The sequence below is a fragment of the Schistocerca americana genome, chromosome 6, assembly GCF_021461395.2.
Source record: "Schistocerca americana isolate TAMUIC-IGC-003095 chromosome 6, iqSchAmer2.1, whole genome shotgun sequence".
NCBI classification, from domain to species: Eukaryota; Metazoa; Arthropoda; class Insecta; order Orthoptera; family Acrididae; genus Schistocerca; species Schistocerca americana.
In genome coordinates this window covers 419,983,079-420,008,037 of record NC_060124.1, presented here as the reverse complement: position 1 = coordinate 420,008,037, position 24,959 = coordinate 419,983,079, and the positions used below count along the sequence as shown (strand labels likewise).

The window sequence follows — 24,959 nt, the reverse complement described above, 5'->3', positions numbered from 1 at the left end:
GTATTTTTCTACGTGAGATGTGAAGAGTTTTTGAGTCAGGAAAGCAAAAACAATCTCAAATTCGTGAACCTCCAGAACCTGGGTAAGAGGCCAACTAGTTAACAATTCTTCCACCATCACTGACAATACTAATTGCTATAATGATATAATTATTAGTTAAGCTCACAAGAGATCAGAACTAATTGTAAGAACCCAGTTTTAGGACATTCTGTATTAATTATGTACAGTAATGTTGTTACAACTCATCAAGGTGTGTGTATGTCACTTCTCACGATGTCTTCAGAGTAAGGCTCACATACTGGGTTACGAAACACGAACTCATCACATACCCATTTTGATACTCCACAATGAATATGTGGTGACATCTATGAAATTCAGTTTAATGATTTTTGTGATGCCTTATGCAGGCACCCTGTTTGGCTGCCTTCCTGCATCAACCTTGTGCTACATGTTACACAGTTAACAAGGCTATGTGACAATATCACCTCTGTAGGCACTAAAGACCACTTTCCCCCAGTACTACCTTCCCACCCCATGACATATGCAGGAGTCTAAGTTACTACCCTCAGCTTTGGTCGTCTGGTGAGATTAGAGCTAAATGCAAATTTGTGCATCACCATTGTTGATGTGACTATTACAAGGTGCTGACATTCTACTTCTGTCAGAGGCATCAAAGGATTTTGAAGAGCAACTAAACTTCATGGACAGCATCTTCAAAGGAAAGTATAGGATGAACATCAACAAAAGCAAATCAAGATTAATGGAATATAGTCAAATTAAATCAGGTGATGCTGAAGGAATTAGATTAGGAAACAAGACACTTAAATTAGTAGATGAGTTTTGCTACTTGGGCAACAAAATAACTGATGGAGGCCAATGTAGAGAGGACATAAAATGTAGACTGGCAATGGCAAGAAAAGCATTTTTGAAGAAGAGAAATTTGTTAACAGGAATTACAGATTTATGTGTAAGAAGGTCTTTTCTGGAGTGTAGCCATTTATGGAAGTGAAACATGGATAATAATGAGTTTAGACAAGAAGAGAATATAAGCTTTTGTAATGTGGTGCTAAAGAAGAATCCTGGATATTAAATGGGTTGATCACATAATTAACGAGGAGGTAGTGGACAGAATTGGGGAGACAAGAAATTTGTGGCACAGCTAAACCAGAAAAAGCAATCAGTTAATAGACATGTTCTCAGACATCAAGGAATCATCACCACCAATTTAGTACTGGAGGTAAATGTGTGCATGAGGGTGTGGGGGGAATCATAGAAGGGAGACCAAGAGATGAATACAGTAAGGAGAATCAGGAAGATGTGGGTTGCAGTAGTTATTCAGATATGAAGAGACTCACAGGATAGAGCAGTGGGGAAAGCTGCAAGAAACCACTCTCTGGCCTGAAGACCACAGCAACAAGTAATTCTAGTCTGACACACATTAACTTTGGAGTCAGATTCAGGAATTTTGCATTGCCATTCTGGGCAAGATCAACACAGCATGCTCAAGAGGATGTGCACATTCAGCTTACTGCCATCTTCTGGGCTTTGAGAAATGTTGAATCATTGGCTCCATGGACATGGGAGCACAATACCGACAGATTGTCCAAACAGTTGGCCATAACATAATTAACTGCAGAGCAACTGACTGACAAGGTCCACAAGAAGATCAAAGACATGTTCAACTGCTTCTGATGAATAAATGAGTGACAGCAGCAGAATACTCGGCACACATTACAGTCAGACAAGAATATATTATTGAAAGTTGGGTTGAGATCTCAGACTTTCTAACATCAGTTACCTCTAACAGTATATCACAGAGACTGAAGTGATGTAGAGCCAGAGTATACTGGGACACTGAGTGGTATTCTCTGGTGTTTAGTAACGAGTCTCGCTTCTGTTTCTAGTGGTCAGATTGTGCCAAGCGTCAATTAAGAGACCGGTATCCTTGCAGTTACTGGAATTTTGGTGTGAAATACTATCTATTTTGTGTGTGTGTGTGTGTGTGTGTGTGTGTGTGTGTGTGTGTGTGTGTGTGTGTGTGTGTGTGTGTGTGTTTTTGTTTTGTGGTTGTGGTGTTTATACATTTTTTTTTCTTCGTGGGACCAAATGGAGAGGTCATTAGTCCTGTGATTCCAAAGTTAGCCACAGATGCTAATAGTGGATGGATCCAGTCAGCAGAGTCAATTTATAAAATAATGAAGTTAAAAAACACACAGTAAAAGGTGAGGCCAAATATAAAAACTAGAAAAAAGTGGGTGATCTTTCCATGGGATCCCAGACTGTGAAGACTGGAAAAGCAATCCCAACCACAACCATCCTGTCCCTGCTCCAAGAGCAAAGTAAGACCTTATATCTGGAAATAAAAAACACTTTCACAGAGGCAACTAAGGACCAGTTCAGCCATCTGTAAATTGCATGCTAAGATTAAATTTAAGGAATCAGGAAGACTATACCTAGCATGAAGGGCCAAAAAGAAGGGGACATGCCACCAATATATGGCATACAATCAGTCTGGCTCCACAACATGGGAGGGGGTAGGTGACTGCTCCCCCAGCCACACAACCAGCAAGCTCATTACCTGGGATACCCATATGGCCAGGGACCCAAAGGGAGTCAACATAACAAGCAGCATGGTGAAGATCAGCGAGATGGTCATGAATGGCCAAGACCAAGGCATGGCGGGAAAAACACCAGTCAATAGCCTGAAGGCCACTCATTGAGTCTGTACATAGCAAAAATTGGTGGAGTTGAGACTGTTTAATAAAGGTAAGGGCGTAGGAATTTGCCATCAGTTCCGCAGTAAACACCCCACATGTAGTTGGCAGGAGATGATTTTCCATGCCAACAGAGGACTTGAAGGAATATCCCACATGATCAGCAAATTTAGATCCATCAGTGTAAAAAACAACACCATCCCAAAACTCCCATAAAATTTGGCAGAAAGAAACAACTGAATACCATCAAGGGAACGGAATCTTTCAGATCTTGGTGGAGATCCATCGGAATCCGGGGCCGAGGAACTAACCAAGGGGGGTGTTGGGGAGGGAATAAGGAGACAGGACAAAGAAGGAAGCTGAAAATCATGGTGAAGAGACGCAAGGCAGGCGGGAATCAGGTGGGTGACGTCCTTGGTCTGTGAACAGGATAGAATAGGAAGGATGAGTGGGAGAGGCATGGACAGTGATTGCATAAGAAATCAGAAGATGGGACCACCGAACAGAAAGGAAGGGGGGGGGGGGGGGGGGGGGAGGACAGACCAGCTTCAACCAAAGGACTATCAACTGGGCTAATAGGGAAGGCACCAGTGGCCAAACGGATACCACGATGGTGGACTGGATCCAGGAGGCACAGTGTGGATTAAGCAGCTGAACCATAAACTTGGCAACCATAGTCCAAACAAGACAGCACTAAAGCCCGATATAGACAGAAGGATGGAACGGTCCGCATCCCAAGAGGTATGGGCAAGGAAGGGAAGGACATTGAGTTTATGGAAACATCCTACCTTCAGAAGTCTGATATGAGGCAGCCAAGTGAGCTTGTTGTCGAAAAGAAGATCCAGGAAATGAAACTGTGGGACCACAGGTAATCCTTGTGCATCAAGGTAGAGCTCCAGACCGGGGTGGACCGTAGTGCGGTGACAGAAGTGGACCATCCGTGATTTTAAAGGAGAGAATTGGAACCCATGTGAGATGGTCCAAGCAGAGGCACGCCGTATAGCTCCCTGGAGCTGCTGCTCCGCGGAGGCCATACAGAGCAGGGGTGACCAAAGGACCGACGGAGGCCACAAGTCCATCTATAGCAATGAGGAAAAGAGACACACTCAATACTGAACCCTGTGGGATGCCATTCTCCTGGATCCATGGAGAACTAAAAACAGTACCAACCTGAACCGTGAACGACCAGTGGAACAGGAACTGGCAGATAAAAATCTGAAGTGGGACCCAAAGATCCCAATCATGAAGTGTAAGAAAGATGTGATGGTGCCAAGCCATGTCATAGGCCTTGTGAAGGTAAAAAAAACTGCAACCAAATAGCAGTGCTGGGAAAAACCCTGCTGAGTTGTGGATTCCAAGAGAAGTAAATGATCGATCAGAGACCATCCCTCTCGAAAGCCGAACTGGTAAGGGGACACTATAGCCTGAGATTCGAGGACCCAATTGAGCCGATGGGCTACCATCCATTCAAGTAGCTTACAAACAATATTTGTCAGACTAATTGGCCAATAGCTTTCAACAAACAGGGTTTTTTTACAAGGCGTAAGGACAGGAACCATGATGCTATCCCTCCACTGAGAAGGGAAGTCACCTTGGAGCCAAATATGGTTAAACACTCAGAGAAGATGCCGTTGTGGAGCACTGAGATATTGAAGCAGTTGGTTATGAATGGAGTCTGGGCCAGGGGCTATATCATGAGAAGAAGAAAGTGCAGAAAGAAGTTCCCATTCAGTAAAAGGTTTGTTTTAAGATTCTGACTGAAAAGGGGTAAAACATAAGGCGGAAGCTTCGGCCCACTGTTTCTGTTGAAGCAAAGCAGCTGGATAGGAGGATGATGCTGATGTTGTTGCAAAATGGGTCTCAAGATGTTCCACTGGTCCATGCAAATGCCATCCAGGAGGTGAAGGCCCAGAAGGTTGACTGTTGACTGTAGACTTGGAGAGAGCAAAGTGTAGCCCATACCCGTGACATAGGGACAGTAGAACTGAGGGAAGAAACAAAGTGTTCCCAACACATCTGTTTGCTCTGTTTGATTAAGTAATGGGCTTTATAGCAAAGGCATTTAAAGGTAATAAGTTTGGCAACAGATGGGTGCCTCTTAAGGTGTTGCAAAGCTCGGTGGCAATCACGGATGGCAATGGCAATGGCCGTACTCCACCTCAGGACATGCCGGCAGTGAAATGGTCCAGATGAGCACAGGATAGCAAGGCTAGCAGCGTGAACAATCGTGTCAGACATGTCACATAGGACGTCATCAATACAACCCGACAATCGTTAGACCTGACCTGATCTGTCTATGTGAGAGGTGAACTGCCTTGGCTGGCAAAAGAAGACAGTGATTAGGATGTTCAGGAGAGTTATGAGCGTGTGCAATGTAACTGGCAAGCAGTTGTGCACACCTGATCTTCAATGGAGGGACTCCAGTCTTCACCAGTATGCTTGTCACAGGACTCATCCTAAAAGCTCCTGTCGCTAGTTTAACTCTGCAGTAGTACAATAGGTCGAGCATATGCAAGGCTGAGGGCGCCTCTGAACCATAAACCAGACTCCCACAGTCAAAGCCAGATTGAACAAGGGCTCTATAGAGCTGCAGCAGCGTGGAGCAATCTGCACCCCAGTTCGTGCTGCTCAGGCAGCCGAGGGCATTGAGACGCTGCCAAAACTTCCATTTAAGGTGAAGAAGATGAGGAAACCAAGTAAACTTGCATCAAAAACCAGACCTAAGAATTGATATGTCTCCACTACAGTGAGTGGATCGCCATTAAGTGCTGGTTACGGATGAACGGTACGACGCTGACAGAAATGCATGACACACGTCTTCATGGAGGAAAACGGGAAACCATGAGCTAGAGGCCATGACTGCGCCCTGTGGATGGCCCCCTGTGGGAAACACTCAGCAAGACCAGTACTGGAGCAACTGAACGAAATGCATTAGTCGTCTGCATAGAGAGAAGGTGACATGGAGGGTCTGACAGCTACTGCTAGACCATTAATGGCCACTAAAAATAGAAATACACTCAATACAGAGTCCTGTGGGACTCCATTCTCCTTGATATGGATGGAACTATGGGAGGCACCAACTTGGATACAGAAACTGCAGAGTGGCAGGAAATTTTGGATAAAAACTGGGAGCGGGACTCATACAATATGGCAAGGATATGATGTCTCCAGGTCGTGTTGTATGCTATTTGTAAGTCAGAAAAGACAGCAACCAGGTATTGGTCTCTGGAAAAGGCTGTTCAGATGATAGACTTGAGGGACACAACATTATCAGTGGTAGAGCGACCCTGGCAGAAGGCGTCCTGACACGGAAGCAGTAGGTCATGTGCTTCCAGGACCCAACCCAACCACCGACACACCACACGTTCCAGCGGCTTACAAAGAATGTTGGTGAGGCTGATGGGCCCATAGCTATCCACATCAAGCGGGTTATTACCGGGTTTGAGCACCTGAATGATGGTGCTATCCCCCCAAAGCAATGGAAAGACACCATCGCACCAGATCTGGTTGATGATGATGAGGATATGTCACTTGTAGTCACATGAGATATGTTTAATCATCTGCCTGTTGATCCAATCAGGCCCAGGAGCTGTGTCGGGGCAATGTGCATGGGCACTGAGGAGCTCCCACTCTGTTGTTGGGGAGTTATAGAATTTACTGTGGCGTGTAGTGAATGAGAGGACTCTTCCTTCCAGCTGCCGTTTGAGAGTGTGAAAGGCTGGAGGGTAATTCCCCGGCACAGAGCTTGGCAATCGCATTTGAGTCGATAGATAACACACCATTTACAGTAACACTGGGAACAACTGTTGCAGTCTGGTAACTGAAAATATGTTTGATCTTTGCCCAGACTTGGGAAAGTGACATATGGCACCCAATGGTCGAGACGTATCTCTCCCAACACTCCTGCTTCCATCATTTGATAAGGTAGCAAACATGGGCATGGAGTTGTTTAAAGGCTATGAGGTGCTCCAGGGAACGGTGTGGTTTATGCCACAGTAGAGCTCGCCGAAGCTCTGTAATTGCCTCAGCAATTTCAGATGACCACCAACCGACTGCTTGATGCCGGGAGCACCATAAAGAGTGAGGGATCACATTTTTTGCCACAGAAACAATTGTTGTAGTCACCTGCTCAACCATCACATCGATGTTACTGTGTGGAGGAGATTCAATGGTGACATCAGAGGTGAAAGGTTCCCTGTCCGCCTTGTTTAAAGCCCATCTGGAGAAGCGTCCATCGGCCTTAGGCTGGGGCAGTGACAGGAAGATGGGGCAGTGGTCACTACCACACAGGTCATCATGTGCTCTCCAGTGGATAGGTGGAAGGAGTCCTGGGCTGCAAACTAATAAATCAATGGCCGAGTAACTACCATGAGCCACACTGAAATGTGTGGTAGCCCCAGTATTTAAGAGGCAGAGGTCAAACTGACACAGTAAAGTTTCAACATGTCTGCCTTGGCCAGTAAGCACGGTGCTACCCCACAAGGGGTTATGGCTGTTAAAATCACCCAAAAGTAAGGAAAGTTTATGGAGTTGATCAATCAGTGCAGCTAATACATTCAGGGGTACTGCACCATCTGGAGGAAGATATACATTGTAGACAGTTATTTTCTGCGTTGTCCTTGTTCTGACAGTCACAACTTCAAGAGGGGTTTGAAGAGCACAGTGTCACCTGAGACTGAGCTTAGGACATAAACGCAAACTCCACCTGACACTCTATTATAGTTGCTCTGCTTCCTGTTATATCCCTTATAGCCATGGAGGGCAGGGGTCCGCATTGCCGAGAACCAGGTTTCCTGGAGGGCAATGCAGAAAGCAGGTGTAAAGCTTAAAACTTGCTGTAGCTCAGCCAGGTGGTGGAAAAAACCGCTGCAGTTCCACTGGAGGATGACGTCATGGTGAGACTAGGAAGGCATGGAACATTCAAACAGGCAGTTTACGCCTCAGGCTTATCTGCTGCCACCCACTTTTTGCCTTATCAACCTATATCCATTGTGTCCGAGGGTCTGGCGAGATCTAGGTCCTCAGTGAATGCCAGAATCTCCACTCCATCCTCAGATGCAGAGCTTGTAGGTAGCAGTGGTGTGAGTGCCACTGCAATTGCCCTGGTCTTAGGGGTCTCCTTTTTGGCTCTGAGAGGTGGCTGGGGTTGGCAGAGCTGATGGTGCCAGAACTGTTGTAGTGGTGGCATAATATGTCATACATAAAGGATGTAGGCTTTCAGCCTGTCCAGGATCTTTTACTCCTCCATGATTTTCCTTTCTTTCTGGAGAATCCTGCAGTCTGGCAAGCAAGGAGAATGTTGCTCTCTGCAGCTGACAAAGATAGGAGGCAGGGCACCTGGAGTATTGGGGTGTGATGGGCATCCACAATCTTGAAATGTGATGCTGGAAGTACAGTGGGAAGCCATATGGCTGAAATTCCAGCACTTAAATCACTGCATCAGAGGAGGGATATAGTGGTAGTGGTAGACCATCACCTTGACCTTCTCGGATATTGTGTCACCCTCGAAGGCCAAGATGAAGGCACTGGTGGCAACCTGATTATACCCTCAGACCCCCATGGACATGCCAGACCAAATGAACACCTCACTGCTCTAAACTGACATGCAGCTCGTCGTCGGACTGCTAAAGAAGGTCCATGTGAAATATGATACCCTGGACCATGTTTAAGCTCTTATGTGGCATGATGGTTTCAGAAACATCCCCCACTTTGTCACAAGCGATCGATGCCCATGAATATGCAGAGGATGCTGTTTCAGTTAAGATTGACACAGGTCTCATTTTGGACAATCCCTCAACCTCCCCAAACTACTCCTTTAAATGCTCAACAAAAAACTAAGACTTCATCATCATAAAACATTCCCCATCAGCTCTCTAACATATAAGGTATCGGGGTGAAAAAGATCCACTGCCATCCTTAGCCTGACGTTCCTCCCATTTTGTGGCCAGGAAGGGAATGATTTGGGGTCATACTTCTGTGTGTTACACCAACAGCAAGATATGATGTACTACACTTCATCACATTTCATCTGCCCTGATGCCACCCACTCCAACCAGAGGCCCTCCCCACGGGCACCTCCCAGCCACAGCAAACGCCACTTGGCAGGATGGCCATTGCCGGGAGTCCTGATGGCCCAGGGGGATGGGCATCTACCCCTTGGCAAACGTGGGGAGTTAATGGTGCAGGCATCAGCAGAGCAATCCCTGTGTGAACAGGGGGCTACAACCAATAGGGTACATTGAGGCTCCACCACAACAGACTGGCTACTGCACTGGATATCAGTTGCAAAGAAGTCAATGGTCATCGTCGATGCAGAAAGTGACTCTGCGTATTGCATTGTAGAAAATGCACCCAGGAAGGTGTCCTCGCCCAAGAGATGGAGAATGGGTGGGACTGCAATGCGATGACAAGAAAGTGGGCTAAAGATCTCAATGAATAACGGACATGATGCACCATGTAAGATGCCCTTCCCCAATTGGCTCCCTCTTCGAGAAAATTTTGAATAATGGAGGTCAAACCTTACAGGGGACCATCACATAAGGCTGAAACATGTGAAACCCCTTTTAGTCACCTCTTACAACAGGCAGGAATACCTCGGGCCTAATCTTACCTGTGGACCCCTGGAGGGTGGGGGGAGGAGGGTGGGGGGGGGAGGGGGGGAGGTGAGACGGGGGAGGAGTGACGTAGATCCACATACCTACAGCTGGAATTTTGAAAGGTGATGGGGGTAAGTATCTGCTTCTCTACCCAAATGGTCAGACAGTTCATTTCCAGGGATGCCCACTTTAGTTGGCACCCAGGTAAAGACAACTGAGAAGTTGGCGGAGAGGTCATGGGTAGCAGATACTAAAGGGTTACAAAATCATCATCAGTTGATAGTCTGCAAGCTGCTTATTGAGTCTGAACAAATTAAAACACTGTGGAGGGAGGCCTGATAAAAAAAATGAAAGGCTCTGAATGGCTAGAAGCTCTGCTATAAACACGTTATATGATCCCGGCAATAAATGGTTTTCAAAACCAGTAGGAGACATGAAACTGTATCCCACCTTACTGATTGTCTTAGAACCATCAGTGTAGAAGATGGTAGCACCCTGGAACTCTGCAAGGATGGCACATACAACACGCTGGAAAACCAGAGAGGCGACAGATCCTAGGACCCTGGAATACGTTGGTCCTTTTATATGGTCTAGTCACCATCCACAGGGAAAGGGGGGAGGGGGGGGGGGGGGGTTGGTGGGGTGATATAGAAGGAAAGACACACAGTGCATTATAATGAGTGGAGATGGAGGTTCTGACAGAGGGATCCCACCCATGGGCAGATGTCAGGAGGGAGACATCACTTGTTGGCAAAGAGAACAGAGAACACCAGATGGTCAGGGAATTGGCAAATGGCAATTGCATAAGGAACCAGGAGTTGGCTACATCATATTTGTAGAGAGAGAATCCACTCTTCTGTGAGGAGATTGTCAATGCGACTAGTGCAAAAGGCACCAATAGCCAGAAGTGCCCCACCATGGTGAAAGGGTCCAGCAGCTGCAAAGTTGAAGGAGCCATTGAGCCATAAGCCGCACTACCATAATCTAGTCTGGAAAAGACTAGAGCATGGTAAAGATGGAGAAGAGTAGTACAATCTGCATGCCAAGATGTGTGGGCCAGGAGGTGGAGGGTATTAAGCTCCTGCACACATGTAGTCTTTAGGAGGCGAATGTGGCTTTTTTTTTTTTGTTTGTTTGTTTGTTTGTTTTGGTTTTAGGGCGCAAAACTGCTATGGTCATTAGCGCCCGGTCCATGACTTAGGAAACAGTAAAAAACCGAAAATGGAAACCAGCAGCAATGGGAACAAAACTCAAAAAATTGGAGAAACTAAAAGCAGAAGGAAGGCTTAAAAATCCACTACAGAAAGGGGTTGGTTGTCCCCAAAAAAAGCTTCAAATGACTGACGTCATTTCACTGGCACTAATAAACTCGAGAACACGATTGGCCGAGCGCGTGTCATCTGCTAAAATTGACAATATATCAGGCGAAAGCTGTAGACGGGCGCGTAACGGAGTAAAATAGGGGCACTCAATTAAAAGGTGTCTTACTGTCCACAGCTGAGAGCAGTGGGGACAGAGTGGGGGAGGATCACCGCTTAAAAGATATTGATGGCTAAAATGACAGTGCCCTATCCGGAGTCGAGTGAAAATTACCTCCTCCCGACGACGCGTTCGGGAGGAAGGGGTCCAAGCACAAGGAAGAGCTTTCACGTCCCGCAATTTATTACGGGGAAGTGTCGACCAATGTGCATGCCATAAAAGAACAACACGATGACATAAAACACTCCGTAGATCAGCAAAGGGAATCGATTGAATAGCTGGCTGAAGAAGAGAGACTGCAGCGTTGGCCGCCATATCGGCCGCCTCATTTCCACATATACCAACGTGTCCCGGGAGCCAGAGGAACGCCACCGAGACGCCCCCCAGGTGGAGCAAGTGCAGACAGTCCTGAATCCGGTGGACCAGAGGGTGGACAGGGTAAAGAGCTTGGAGACTGAGGAGAGAGCTGAGAGAATCTGAGCAGATAACATACTGTATCCGCTGATGGCGGCGGATGTAGTGGACAGCCTGGAGAACAGTGTAAAGCTCCGCAGTATACACCAAACACTGGTCGGGAAGCTGAAATTGATTTGGGGTGTCGCCAACAATATAGGCACTCCCTACACCAAACGATGTTTTTGAGCCATCAGTGTAAATAAATGTGGCTTCCGTCATTTGTGCACATAGAGCAGAAAATGCCCAACGATAAACAAGTGAAGGGGTACCATCCTTGGGAAACTGACAAAGGTCACGGAGCAGGCAGATCCGGTGACGGAGCCAAGGCGGTGCTGTACCCCAAGTTGTCAAGAAGGTTTTAGGAAAGCGGAAGGAAAGAGAATGGAGCAGTTGACGGAAGCGGACTCCTGGTGGTGGTAGTGAGGAGGGTTGGCCTGCATACCCTACATCAAAGGAGGCGTTGAAAAAAATGTCATGGGCTGGATTAGCAGGCATGGAAGACAGATGGCTAGCAGAACGACTCAGAAGGACTGCTGAACCTCCGCTGTCCAATCGGCGAGCAGTCTCAGCATAAAGGCTTTCCACAGGGCTGGTGTAAAAAGCTCCAGACACTAAACGTAATCCACGGTGGTGGATAGAGTCGAGACGCCGAAGAATAGACAGCCAAGCAGAGGAGTAAACTATGCTTCCATAGTCCAATTTCGAGCGCACTAAGGCGCGATAGAGGCGGAGAAGGACCACTCGGTCCGCTCCCCAGGAGGTACCATTCAGGACACAGAGGGTGTGGAGGGATCGCAGACAGCGAGCCAAAAGATAAGAAACGTGGGAGTACCAGCACAGTTTTCTGTCAAACATAAGACCCAAGAATTTAGCGACGTCCAAAAACGAAAGGATGACAAGTCCCAGATGTAAGGAGGGTGGAAGAAACTCCTTACATCACCAAAAATTAACACAAACGGTCTTACTGGGAGAAAAACAGAAGCCAGTTTCAAAGCTCCAAGAGTGGAGGTGATCGAGATATCCTTGAAGACGTCGTTCAAGAAGGCTGGTCCATTGACAGCTGTAGTAGATCGCAAAATCGTCCACAAAGAGGGAGCCCGAGACATCAGGAAGGAGACAATCCATAATTGGATTTATGGCAATGGCAAACAGTACAACACTCAGCACGGAGCCCTGGGGTACCTCGTTTTCGTGGGAGAAAGTACGGGAGAGAGTAGTGTTCACCCGCACTCTAAATGTGCGCTCTGCCATAAATTCGTGAAGAAAAAGGGGCAGCCGACCTCGAAAGCCCCAAGAGAACAGTATGCGGAGGATGCCTGTCCTCCAACAGGTATCATATACTCTCTCCAGATCAAAAAATATTGCTACTGTTAGGCGTTTCTGGAGAAAATTGTTCATGATATAAGTGGAGAGAGCAACAAGATGGTCAACTGCAGAACAATGCTTTCGGAATCCGCATTGGGCAGGTGTTAAAAGACTTCGGGACTCCAGCCACCAAGCTAAACGGCAATTCACCATACGCTCCAAAACCTTACATACACTACTCGTGAGAGAAATGGGGCAATAGCTGGAGGGGAGATGTTTGTCCTTTCCAGGTTTCGGAACAGGAACGACGATAGCTTCCCGGGTTGGTAAATGCAGCAACATTTGGACGTGGATACCATCCGGTCCTGGGGCAGAGGAGCGAGAAAAAGAGAATGCATGTTGGAGTTCCTGCATGGAGAAAACAGTATTGTAGCTCTCGCGATTTTGAGAGGAGAAAGCGAGAGGTCGCACTTCCACTGCATGTTTCTTCGGGAGAAACGCTGGCGGGTAATTTGAAGAGCTCGAAATCTCAGCAAAGTGTTGACCCAATGAGTTAGAAATTGTGACGGGGTCCACTAATGTATCATGCGCGACAGTGAGCCCAGAAACCAAGGAGAAACTAGGCGCGCCTGATAACCGTCGAAGCCGACTCCAAACTGCCGAGGAGGGAGTGAAGGTGTTAAATGAGCTAATAAAGAATTTCCAGCTTGCCTTCTTGCTATCGCGGATGATGCAACGGCATCACGCACGGAACTGCTTATAGAGGATACAGTTGGCCAAAGTTGGATGGAGGCGGAAAACGCGAAGAGCACATCGCCGCTCACGTATTGCATCATGGCACACCTCGTTCCACCAAGGAACTGGGGGCGGCGCCGGGGCAATTCGGAGGTGCATGGTATTGAACGTTCCGCAGCTGTAAGCATAACGTCAGTAATATGTGTGACCTTATCGTCGACGCTGGGAAAGTGACGTTCATTGAATGTCGCTAGAGACGAAAAAAGTGTCCAATCGGCTTGGGCAAACTTCCAGCGTCGCGGGCGCATATATGGCAGTTGAGGCTGCAGTCTAAGGACACATGGAAAGTGGTCACTTGAGTGTGTATCGTCAAGGGTGAACCATTCGAAGCGTCGAGCTAGCGGAACAGTACCGACCGTAAGGTCCAAGTGAGAGAAATTTGTCGTGGAGGCAGACAAAAATGTAGGGACCCCAGTGTTGAGGCAAACTAGATCCGCTTGGTGGAAGACGTCTAGCAATAGTGAGCCACGTGGACAAGGATGTGGAGATCCCCAAAGCGGATGGTGGGCATTGAAGTCCCCAACCAGCATATACGGGGGTGGAAGCTGACCAAGAAGATGAAGGAGATCAGCTCGTGCCATTGGTGTGGACGATGGAATGTATACAGTACAAAGAGAAAAGGTATATCCAGAAAGGGAAAGACTGACAGCGACAGCTTGGAAGGAAGTGTTTAAGTGGATTGGGTGATAATGGAGAGTATCATGGAGAAGAATCATGAGTCCTCCATGGGCTGGAGTGCCTTCAACAGAAGGGAGATCAAATCGGACGGACTGAAAATGGGGCAGAACAAGGCGGTCATGGGGACGCAGCTTAGTTTCCTGAAGACAGAAGATGACTGGCGAGTAGGAACGTAAGAGGATCGACAATTCATCCCGATTGGCTCGAATGCCGCGGATATTCCAGTGGATAATGGACATAGGGTGAACAGAAAATGGAGGAATGTGATCAAGGGTGCTGTCAACTCATCGACTGCTCAGAGCTTGCGACCAACAGCATGGAATGGCATTCAGCCGAAGGCAGAAGATCCTGATCCGTAAGTTTTTCTGGAGCAGCTCCTGCCACCAGCGATCGGCCGGTTGATCGGCCGCCAGCAGTGCGCCTCGGCGACACGGAAGACGGCCGAGAGCGATTTCCGCCAGGTGGTGCTGTAGATGGGACACACCTTGGCGGAGAAGGAGATGAACTGGGTTTCTTAGTAACCTTCTTGGAAATATGATGTTTAGAAGAAGGTGGAACCGATGGTTGTGAAGTTGGGGTACGTAAAAAATCTTCACGAGTATGCTCTTTTTTCGAAATCTTGGTGTCTGACTTTTGGGCTCGAGATTTAGCAGAACCCATTGAAGGGTGAGCCATAGAGTGGGCAGGCGAAAGTGGTGAGGTTGAATGGGCGATCTTTGCGCTGGCCGATCTGACGACCGTGGCACTAAAGGCGAGGTTGCAAGTCTGCGTGGCCACCTCCTTTGTTGGCCAAGGCGAAGCAAAGACAGTGCTGTATTTTCCTGTCTGAGGCACGGTGGGCTGTTGACTGGCGAATAATTTTCAAGCAGCGAAGTTCGACACCTTTTCCTTCACTCTGATTTCCTGGATGAGCTTTTCGTCTTTAAAAATGGGGCAATCTCGAGAGGAAGCAGCGTGGTCACCCATACAGTTGATGCAGCGAGGGGATGGAGGTGGACAAGCATCCTCATGGGCATCCTTGCCACACGTAACACATTTGGCCGGATTGGAACAGGACTGGCTGGTGTGATTGAACCGCTGACACCGATAGCAACGCGTAGGGTTTGGGACGTAAGGGCGAACGTAAATTGTCTCATAGCCTGCTTTGATTTTTGATGGGAGTTGAACTTTGTCAAATGTCAAGAAGACAGTGCGGGTTGGAATGATGTTCGTGTCAACCCTTTTCATAACTCTATGAACAGCCGTTACGCCCTGGTCAGACAGGTAGTGCTGAATTTCTTCATCAGACAATCCATCGAGGTAGCATGTATAAATGACTCCACGCGAGGAATTTAAAGTGCGGTGCGCTTCAACCCGGACAGGGAAGGTGTGGAGCAGTGAAGTACGCAGCAATTTTTGTGCCTGGAGGGCACTGACTGTTTCTAACAACAAGGTGCCATTCCGTAATCTGGAACAAGACTTTACAGGACCTGCAATTGCATCGACACCTTTCTGAATAATGAAAGGGTTGACCATGGAGAAGTCGTGACCTTCGTCAGACCAAGAAATAACAAGGAACTGTGGCAACGATGGAAGAACTGTCTGTGGCTGAGACTCAGTGAACTTACGCTTGTGAGCAGACATAGTGGAAGGTGAGGAAACCATTGCGGAAGAATCCCCCATGATTACCGGCGTCTCCGATGGCGCACTCCTCCCTTGTGGGGGCTCTCTCTGAGGGCACTTCCGCCTTAGGTGATTGTTCACACCTCAGGTCACACCTCCCGACAAACAGACGGAGGGACCAATCGGCACTTTCGGAAGGTATCAGCTCGCGTAATCACCCCTCCCTGGGCCTGGCCGTTACCAGGGGGTACGCACGTGTCCTACCTGTCTACCCGGGGCGGGGAATTACACGTTACCCTGTCACTGGCTACGCACAAAAATGCGTGGGTCGGCCTTCAGACACACACAGGGAGGAAAAAAGAGAAAGGGAAATGGAAAAAAAGAGAAAGGGAAAGGGAAAAACAAAGAAAGGGAAAGGAAAGAAGAGAGGTCTCAAACACCGCAGTGGAGAAAGGGTAAAGAGAAGAGGTAAGGAAAAGAGATGGACAAAGGAGGATGAAGACATACAAGTAGAGAAGGCGAAGAATGCGTTACATTTATGAGCATCTGTCTCCGGACGTAGGCACAAACCATACTCCCAGAGGGGGAGAAAGGGAAGGAAAGAGCAAGAGGTGAGGGGAGGTGGTCGAAGATGGGGATAGGGAAGGATGCGGAAAAGTAAGGTATGCAGCCCAGAAAGGAAGGAGGGCCACATTAGCTCGGGGTCCTGTGCTCGCTACGCACATATCCACAAAAGAGTTGTGGACCCCTTGGGGGGGGGGGGGGGGGGGGCGAATGTGGGGTAGCCATGTAAGCTTTTTATCAAAAATAAAGCCCAAGAAACGGGACTTTGCTACAACATCAAGGAGATGGTCGTTTAAATAAAGTTAAAGATTTAGGTGTACAGTAGGTCAACAAAAAAAAATGCACAACACATTTTGCAGAGAGAAAACTGGAATCCATGGGAGGTGGCCCACACAGAGGCCCATCCAATGGCACCTTGAAGCCGATGCTCAGCATATCCTACTGAGTGGGAGCTGTACCAGATGCAAAAATTGTCAACACACAATACTGGGGTAACCAGAGGCCCAGCAGAGATTACTAGCCCATTGATCGCTATGAAGAAGAGAGTGATGTTTAGCACAGAACCCTGTGGGATACTGTTCTCCTGAATCTGAAGAGTGTTGAGTGAAGTGACAAATCAAACCTGGAAGAGCTGGTGAGGTAAAAACTCGTGGATAAAAATCGGAATTGGACAATGGAACCCTCAGTCATGGAGGGTAACTAAAATGTGATGGTCTCCAGGGATGAAAAACACACCTTTTTACTCAAGGAGGTTGGTCTCTGAAGGGTGTCACTTAGATTGTTGCATCACCTATCAGAGTCCTGGGCAGGAACTGCAACATCCTTGGTCACCATGGTACTGGTTGACGATAAGAAGGACCTCCTTATAGGGGGACAGCAGTGTCAGCAGAATGAAGAATAGTGGCAGAGATGCCTTGCATGATTGCACCAGTGGAATTCGAGAGGAAGTTGTTGAAGTGCACAGCAGATGCATGTAAAGGCCAACTGGCCCTGCAGAATGCCCAATGTAGGGGCCTGTCTGCCTGGCAGCAGCAGGGGAATGACAGAATCACCAGGAAGTGTTCACTGTCACCAAGGTCATCATGGGATGACCAATGTAGGGAACCCACGAGAGCAGGGGAGGAGACCATGAGATCGGTAGCAGAAAAGGTCCCATGAGCAACATTGAAGTGGGTAGGGGAACCATCACTGAGGAGTCACAAACTGAGGTCAGTAATAAGCTGGTCAATTTGGTGGCCCCTAACCAGTGAAGTGACATTCCCCCACAGTAGGTGGTGGGCATTGAGTTCCCAAGGAAGAGAAACAGGGGCAGGAGTTGCTGGATTAAGGCAGTCAGTTCAATGAAGGGAGTGGCCTACCTGGAGGGAAGGAAACATTACAAATGATGATTGCCCGAGTCATTTGCACTCAAACCACTATTGCTTCCAAGTTGGTACGTAGGGAGATCCAGTCAATAATGAGATAGAAATGAACCGAAGTGCAGACCCCGGCAGTTGCTACCCCAGGGCAGGCACAGTTCTGACAGAACACCCGATAACCATGAAGTGTTGGAGAGTGATAATCATGGAAATGCATTTCTTGAAGAACAAGACAGAATGCAGAATAGGAGACGACAAGACTTTGTATTTCCGGTAGGTGACGATACTGTCCATTTCAATTTCACTGGATGATCATGTGAAGAGTCCAGGCACAGATGGTGCTTCTCGTGACTGAGTGGTGGTAGGAGTCTTCCAGCCTGAGAGACATTGGGGAAAGGGTTGCTGGGAGGGGGCCCAATAACTGGCAGGTGCTGAAGAAGGTGGGCACTTCTTCAGCCAGGGATAGAGAGTGGCTCCTGGATGGGAGGTCGTGGGAACTACAGGGGAGGGGGAGGAGGATGGGAGAGGGGGGATGGGTCTGAGGTAAGAGGGGAAAGATTTTAACAGAGGCAAAAGTGGAAAATAGTGACATTAGATGGAGTATTTCATACTTCTGGCTAGCCTCAGTGTAAGGCAGATGATCCAGGCACTTTACTCTTGGATATTCTTTTGTCTCTTGTAAGCCAGGCAATGTGGCAAATGAGGGTAGTGGCGATAATGGAAACTGACACACAGGCAGGTGGCGAAACACAGGGGCTTCCCTCATGGAGTGGGTGTCCACAATTACCTCACAGAGGATCTGTCACATAGCGGGAAGACTGCCCAAACCACAAGCACCGAAAACACTTCACAAGTGGTGGGATGTATGGATACACATCACGTCTTTAGCACATAACCTAAACCTTCTCTAGGAGGTACCCCCTCAGAAACCAGAATGAAGGTGCTGGTGTCAGTATGGTTGTCTTTGCAACACTTCTGCACAAGTCAAACAAAATGAACACTGTGTCACTCCAGATTGGCCCAAAGTTCCTCATCACTTTGCAGGATGAGGTCTGTATGAAAAATCACTCTCTACACCATATTCAGAGATTGGTAAGAAGTAATAGACACTGGGATATTGTGAAGACAATCACAAACATGAAGAGATGTAAATTGAACAGCAGAAGAGGCTTTGAGCAACAGCGAGCCCAACCGCATCTTACTAATAGACTCCATGTCACCAAACTTTTCCTCAGTATTCTCCACAAAAAAACAATGACTTTGTGGGGGTGAATGTGTCCCCATCCATCCTAGTACAGACGAGGTAATGGGGAAAGGGTTTTGTCTCAAGACGGTGAGGCTGGTCGTCCTCCCATGCTGTGGCCAGGAAAGGGAAATATGCTGGGTCATACAAAGCTGCATTCAATGATCCTCACCATTTGAAGAGACAGCCATTTGAGAACTGCCAGATTTCTGCAGCTTGATACACTTCATCTGCCAAACATTCTCCCTGATACCACTCCGATCAGGGGCTCTCCCCTTGCGGTGCCACCCAGCTACAACAAGGGCCATCTAGCATGGCTGCCATTGCTGGGAGTTCCGATGCTCCAGGAAGACAAGCAACCACCCCTTCGCATACACGGAGGGGGAACAGCTCAGGTATCAGTAATGTGATCCCTGTGTTGTCAGATGGGTACGCAACAGCCCCACCACACAGACTGACTACACATCTGGAGACCTAGCAGGATAGAAGGAAGCTATACAGTGGGGAAGGGAGAGTGGAAGGAAGGGAGGGAGGAGAGCAATCCACACTGTAGACACTGGGGAGGGAGTTCTTCCCCAAATGGTTCACACTAAAAATGGAAAATTTAGAAGTGGCCATCAAATCTCAAGCAGGGACCTAAATGCCAAAAAAGATGAAAGAAACATGAAAATACAAGAAACCAGGTGGATAGCCAGGTCGATATAAATCAGAACACCGAGGGAGGGGAAGGAGGGGGCAAGGAGGAAGAATCGGAGATAGGGAGGGAGGGCAGGGTGAAGGAAATGCAGCCAGGGAAGGAAGAATTGTCCGTAATAGCTCCAGGTCCCATGCGTGCCACCTACAAATTCCTGAAAGAATCATGAGGCCCCTGGTGGGCTACTGTATATAGCCGCAGGATTGATTTGCTCACCAGTATATGGGTAGAATGGTGAAACCTGTTTTCATACCTTTCATGAACAGGATATATGGAATGTTCCAGTTGAATCATGCAAAGACATAATGGTTGATTATAATTAAACTGCAGCTATTCACAGATCCCAAATGTGGGCTGTAATTATTGTGTGGCAGCAAAACTTTGTAGATATTCTAATGCATTAATGTGGAACTGATTCACAATGAAAAAAATTTGTTCAAATTTTGGCTAACTGGTCCTGCAGATGCAAGAAAGACATCTAGAAATGTTTCCATATGGAATGGATTAGGAACAGGATTTGGCCCGAAAAGTTCAAACAAGTGAGAAAGGCATCACGATGATTTTATTATTAACTGTCACTTATACAGTTTGTTCAATAAGAGCAGCAGAAACATTGATGGTAAGTTGTAAAGTGTCAGATTTGCACCTGACCAAAATTTTAAATTTTTTTTTTTTTTTTTTCCAGCACTTATCATTTCCGTATTTCTCCACCAACATATCTACTGAGTTTCATTGTCATATGATAACTGCAGATCACACTGGACCTCCATGAATAGCCGGACTTTAATTATAACCACAAGGCAGTATCACAACGACCTCCAACCAGCAATCTTCATGAGTGGATAAGCATGTATTTCAGACACAGCAATAAATTTCTCAGTATGACATAAGGTACTGTTTGCTATCATCCTGCAATGAATAGAAGAGTATTCATATGCATGGGAGGTCACACTGATACCGATATAGATGACTGACATAAGTTTCAAATGGAATCGAAGTTATACCAGCTATGTGAATAAAATTTGATCAATATTTGACTGCTCCTTCATGGTGTTCCTCTTTCCATTATCATCAGTATGTGGTGCAACTGGGGAGTTGATCTTACCTTTGAACTTCTGGTAGATCTGGAAATCAAGGTTCTCTGGCACAAAGCGTGGCCGCCTGACCCTCTGCTCAAGCATACTCTTATCTGCTGTGAGGCTGGCCACCTTCCTCAGCACACTGCTGTTAGGAATCGAGTTACTCAGTGATGAGTGGTGGCATGTGTCCACCATCTGCTGCTGCTGCTGCATACCTGCCGACAAAAACATCAACACCATCAGCAAAGGTGGGCTCTACCTTAACAGCTATCAAGAATTTTTGAATCCATGCACAAACATCAGTAATTGTACCTATTACAGATTTAAGACCATGAAGGGCTGGACTAGAACTCTGATATAGTCTTTCATCTCCACTCTTCTATCTATCTAAAGAAAAAACAATGACAGAAATGAAAGTAAGGTTTGTGAGTGGGATCAGAAATCAGTTTATTAGTGATAAGATTCTCTGGCAACATTGCCATTCTCACAGAAAATGAATTCAGGACATGTTGAATTGTAATGAATAGTCTAATGAACACAAACTGTGGATTGAGATTAAATCTAAGAAAGATGAAAGAAATGAGAAGTAACAGAAATGAGAATCACGAAGCAGAGCAGGCGAAGAATTATACAACTTAGTAATCAAAATAATGTATCATGGATAATGAGGAAGGACAACATACAAAGCAAACTAGTACAGCTGCAGAAGTCATTCCTGGACAAAAGTAGTCTGTTAGTGTAAGACTACAGCTTTAATTTGAGCAATACATTTCTGGGAATGTACATTTGCAGCACAGAACTGAATGGAAGTGAAACATGGAATGTGCAAAATTTGTAAAGAAAAGAGAATTTGGTACTATAGAAGGATGTTTGAAAATAAATGGACCAATAAAATAAGGATTGAGTTGGCTTTCTGCACAATAAGCGAAGAGAGGAACATTTGGAAAACACTGATGAGAAGGGCAGGCACGTGGTTACTGTAATACATCCAAAATAGGAACTGAAGATGTTGGTTGCAGGTGTTACTCCCACTAGATACACTCCTGGAAATGGAAAAAAGAACACATTGACACCGGTGTGTCAGACCCACCATACTTGCTCCGGACACTGCGAGAGGGCTGTACAAGCAATGATCACACGCACGGCACAGCGGACACACCAGGAACCGCGGTGTTGGCCGTCGAATGGCGCTAGCTGCGCAGCATTTGTGCACCGCCACCATCAGTGTCAGCCAGTTTGCCGTGGCATATGGAGCTCCATCGCAGTCTTTAACACTGGTAGCATGCCGCGACAGCGTGGACGTGAACAGTATGTGCAGTTGACGGACTTTGAGCGAGGGCGTATAGTGGGCATGCGGGAGGCCGGGTGGACGTACCGCCGAATTGCTCAACACGTGGGGCGTGAGGTCTCCACAGTAAATCGATGTTGTTGCCAGTGGTCGGTGGAAGGTGCACGTGCCCGCCGACCTGGGACCGGACAGCAGCGACGCACGGATGCACGCCAAGACCGTAGGATCCTACGCAGTGCCGTAGGGGACCGCACCGCCACTTCCCAGCAAATTAGGGACACTGTTGCTCCTGGGGTATCGGCGAGGACCATTCGCAACCGTCTCCATGAAGCTGGGCGACGGTCCCGCACACCGTTTGGCCGTCTTCCGCTCACGCCCCAACATCGTGCAGCCCGCCTCCAGTGGTGTCGCGACAGGCGTGAATGGAGGGACGAATGGAGACGTGTCATCTTCAGCGATGAGAGTCGCTTCTGCCTTGGTGCCAATGATGGTCGTATGCGTGTTTGGCGCCGTGCAGGTGAGCGCCACAATCAGGACTGCATATGACCGAGGCACACAGGGCCAACACCCGGCATCATGGTGTGGGGAGCGATCTCCTACACTGGCCGTACACCACTGGTGATCGTCGAGGGGACACTGAATAGTGCACGGTACATCCAAACCGTCATCGAACCCATCGTTCTACCATTCCTAGACCGGCAAGGGAACTTGCTGTTCCAACAGGACAATGCACGTCCGCATGTATCCCGTGCCACCCAATGTGCTCTAGAAGGTGTAAGTCAACTACCCTGGCCAGCAAGATCTCCGGATCTGTCCCCCATTGAGCATGTTTGGGACTGGATGAAGCGTCGTCTCACGCGGTCTGCACGTCCAGCACGAACGCTGGTCCAACTGAGGCGCTAGGTGGAAATGGCATGGCAAGCCGTTCCACAGGACTACATCCAGCATCTCTACGATCGTCTCCATGGGAGAATAGCAGCCTGCATTGCTGCGAAAGGTGGATATACACTGTACTAGTGCCGACATTGTGCATGCTCTGTTGCCTGTGTCTATGTGCCTGTGGTTCTGTCAGTGTGATCATGTGATGTATCTGACCCCAGGAATGTGTCAATAAAGTTTCCCCTTCCTGGGACAATGAATTCACGGTGTTCTTATTTCAATTTCCAGGAGTGTAGTTGTTATTTTACCAAGCTACACTGGGTTATGCTGTGTCTAATCAAAGGGAATGATGTTGTTACAAACACTTGGTATTCATTATTAATTGGCATTTAAGATACTTTGTGTTACCTTGGGAGGCCATTGCTGTGGGTGATACAGAGTAATAAGTTACTGTTTTATGGCTTGATTTGATTTTTGTATACCTCACTTGGCCGCCCTCATTTGAACGAGTGTTCTAGCACACTTTGTGTTATGCTGATTTTAATTTCAGATAGTGTAAATACTAGTTAGAAACTCAGATTACATGAGAGTATTTTTATTACTGCTGATGTTTTTAAAGAAATGGATATGTTATACATTTATCACCTTAAGGCCATTTCTTTAATTCTGTTCATGCTGTTTGATCTTTTATATAAAATTTTTGCCTTATATTGTTTTAATAATTTTACAGTTTTGGGTTCTTACACATTGTAGTAATAAAATTTTAACAGGAGTCCCATTCTTGATTGGGTTTTGTTTTCAATGCATATTTTTGTGCTGACAATAAAAAATTTGTAATTTTTGGAATATTGTCATGTACACATATCGAACCCAACACCACTCCCACATCATGGTTACTGGAAACATGGAAATTATTGAGAATCTAGTAAACCTTATCAACAAATTTTGAATTGAAATAACACAAATCAATGTACTATCAGTGTTAACTAATGCTTCCTAGAAATGCAACTAATGGGTAAAGCTGTGTATTGACTTGCATGTCTCCAACAGAGGTATCTCTGTCTCAAACACAGTTTTAATACCCCCAGCAGTTTATGTAGGAATGGAATCAGTAAAACATGAAATACTCTCCACCATGCACCATGTTGTTGTTTGTGGAGCATAGATGTAGGTGGAAACAATTTCATCTTGCTAAAGGAAAGTGCCTCTAACAATACTGCCACAAATTCTATAAAGTGGTTCCTGTCCAACACTCCAATGCATCTGAAGACACTGAAGTCTCCTGATATAAAAACATTGAGAGTTTGTACCACATCTTAAAATCCTGATCCAAGAGCAACAATTTTTGCACATTATGGCAATGGTGAAACAACTTCCAGTAGCCTAGGGCAAAATAATGACAAGTAGTCACCAAAAATGATAGAAGAATTAATAAAATATTCCAAGCAGTACCTCAAAGAACACACAGCATACAGTATCTGATAAAAAGTATTCAGACAACTTTATGTAATGTGGAATTGACCATCAGATGTCACGAGAGGTGGTCCTACCCATGTGGAAGAAGGCAGTGAGTACTCTGTTATAAGAAGAGGAGCAGAACACTAGAGTGAGACAGAAAGGAGAGCTCAGTTACTTCAAATGTAGACTATCACTGAATGTCACCAGAGTAACAACTTCATCAGGTAGATTCCAATCCTTGTACAGCTGCCGAAGACCACTGTTCGTGACGTGGTTCTCGACATACGAAGGAACAAACACAGCTAAACCAAGATGATGCAAACCCCATATACTCATGGACAGGACCATTAAGAATTATGGACAGTGTGAGTAAAATATCATATGAAATTGGCACAAGGAATCACTGTAGTTCCAAAATGCTACCAGCAGTCTAGCTTACGCAATGGCTGTGCATAATGATTTAAAAATAATGGGGCATAGTACTTGAGTAGCTTTTCATAAGCCACACACTTCTGTTGTCAGTGCCAAGTGACATTTGAAGTGGTGTAAAGAGAAATGCCAGTCGTCAATGGATGACTGACAATGAGTAATTTGGGGTCGTGAATCATCCTATACTACGTAGCAATGCCATGGAAGGTGTCGGGTTTAGCGGACGTCTGGAGAACATTAACAGCCATCATATGTAGTGCCAACAGTGAGGTACGGAGGAGGTAGTGTTGGAGTATGGGAGTGTTTTTCATGCTCAAGTAAACACAAGGTGCTGAAGGATAT

The 24,959-nt window shown here is 46.8% G+C and overlaps 1 protein-coding gene across 1 annotated transcript in view; it reads right to left on the bottom strand.

Annotated features, from left to right (window-relative positions):
• Window positions 1-23,151, bottom strand: part of LOC124620181 (formin-2-like) — a 230,184-nt gene extending 207,033 nt beyond the window's left edge. Inside the window, exons 1-2 of the mRNA XM_047146851.1 lie at window positions 23,139-23,151; window positions 20,590-20,778 (exon numbers count right to left, since the gene is read on the bottom strand). Of these exons, the coding sequence (XP_047002807.1) occupies window positions 20,590-20,778; window positions 23,139-23,151 (202 nt within the window). The remainder of the gene's footprint in view (window positions 1-20,589; window positions 20,779-23,138) is intronic.
• Window positions 23,152-24,959: the final 1,808 nt, after the last annotated feature.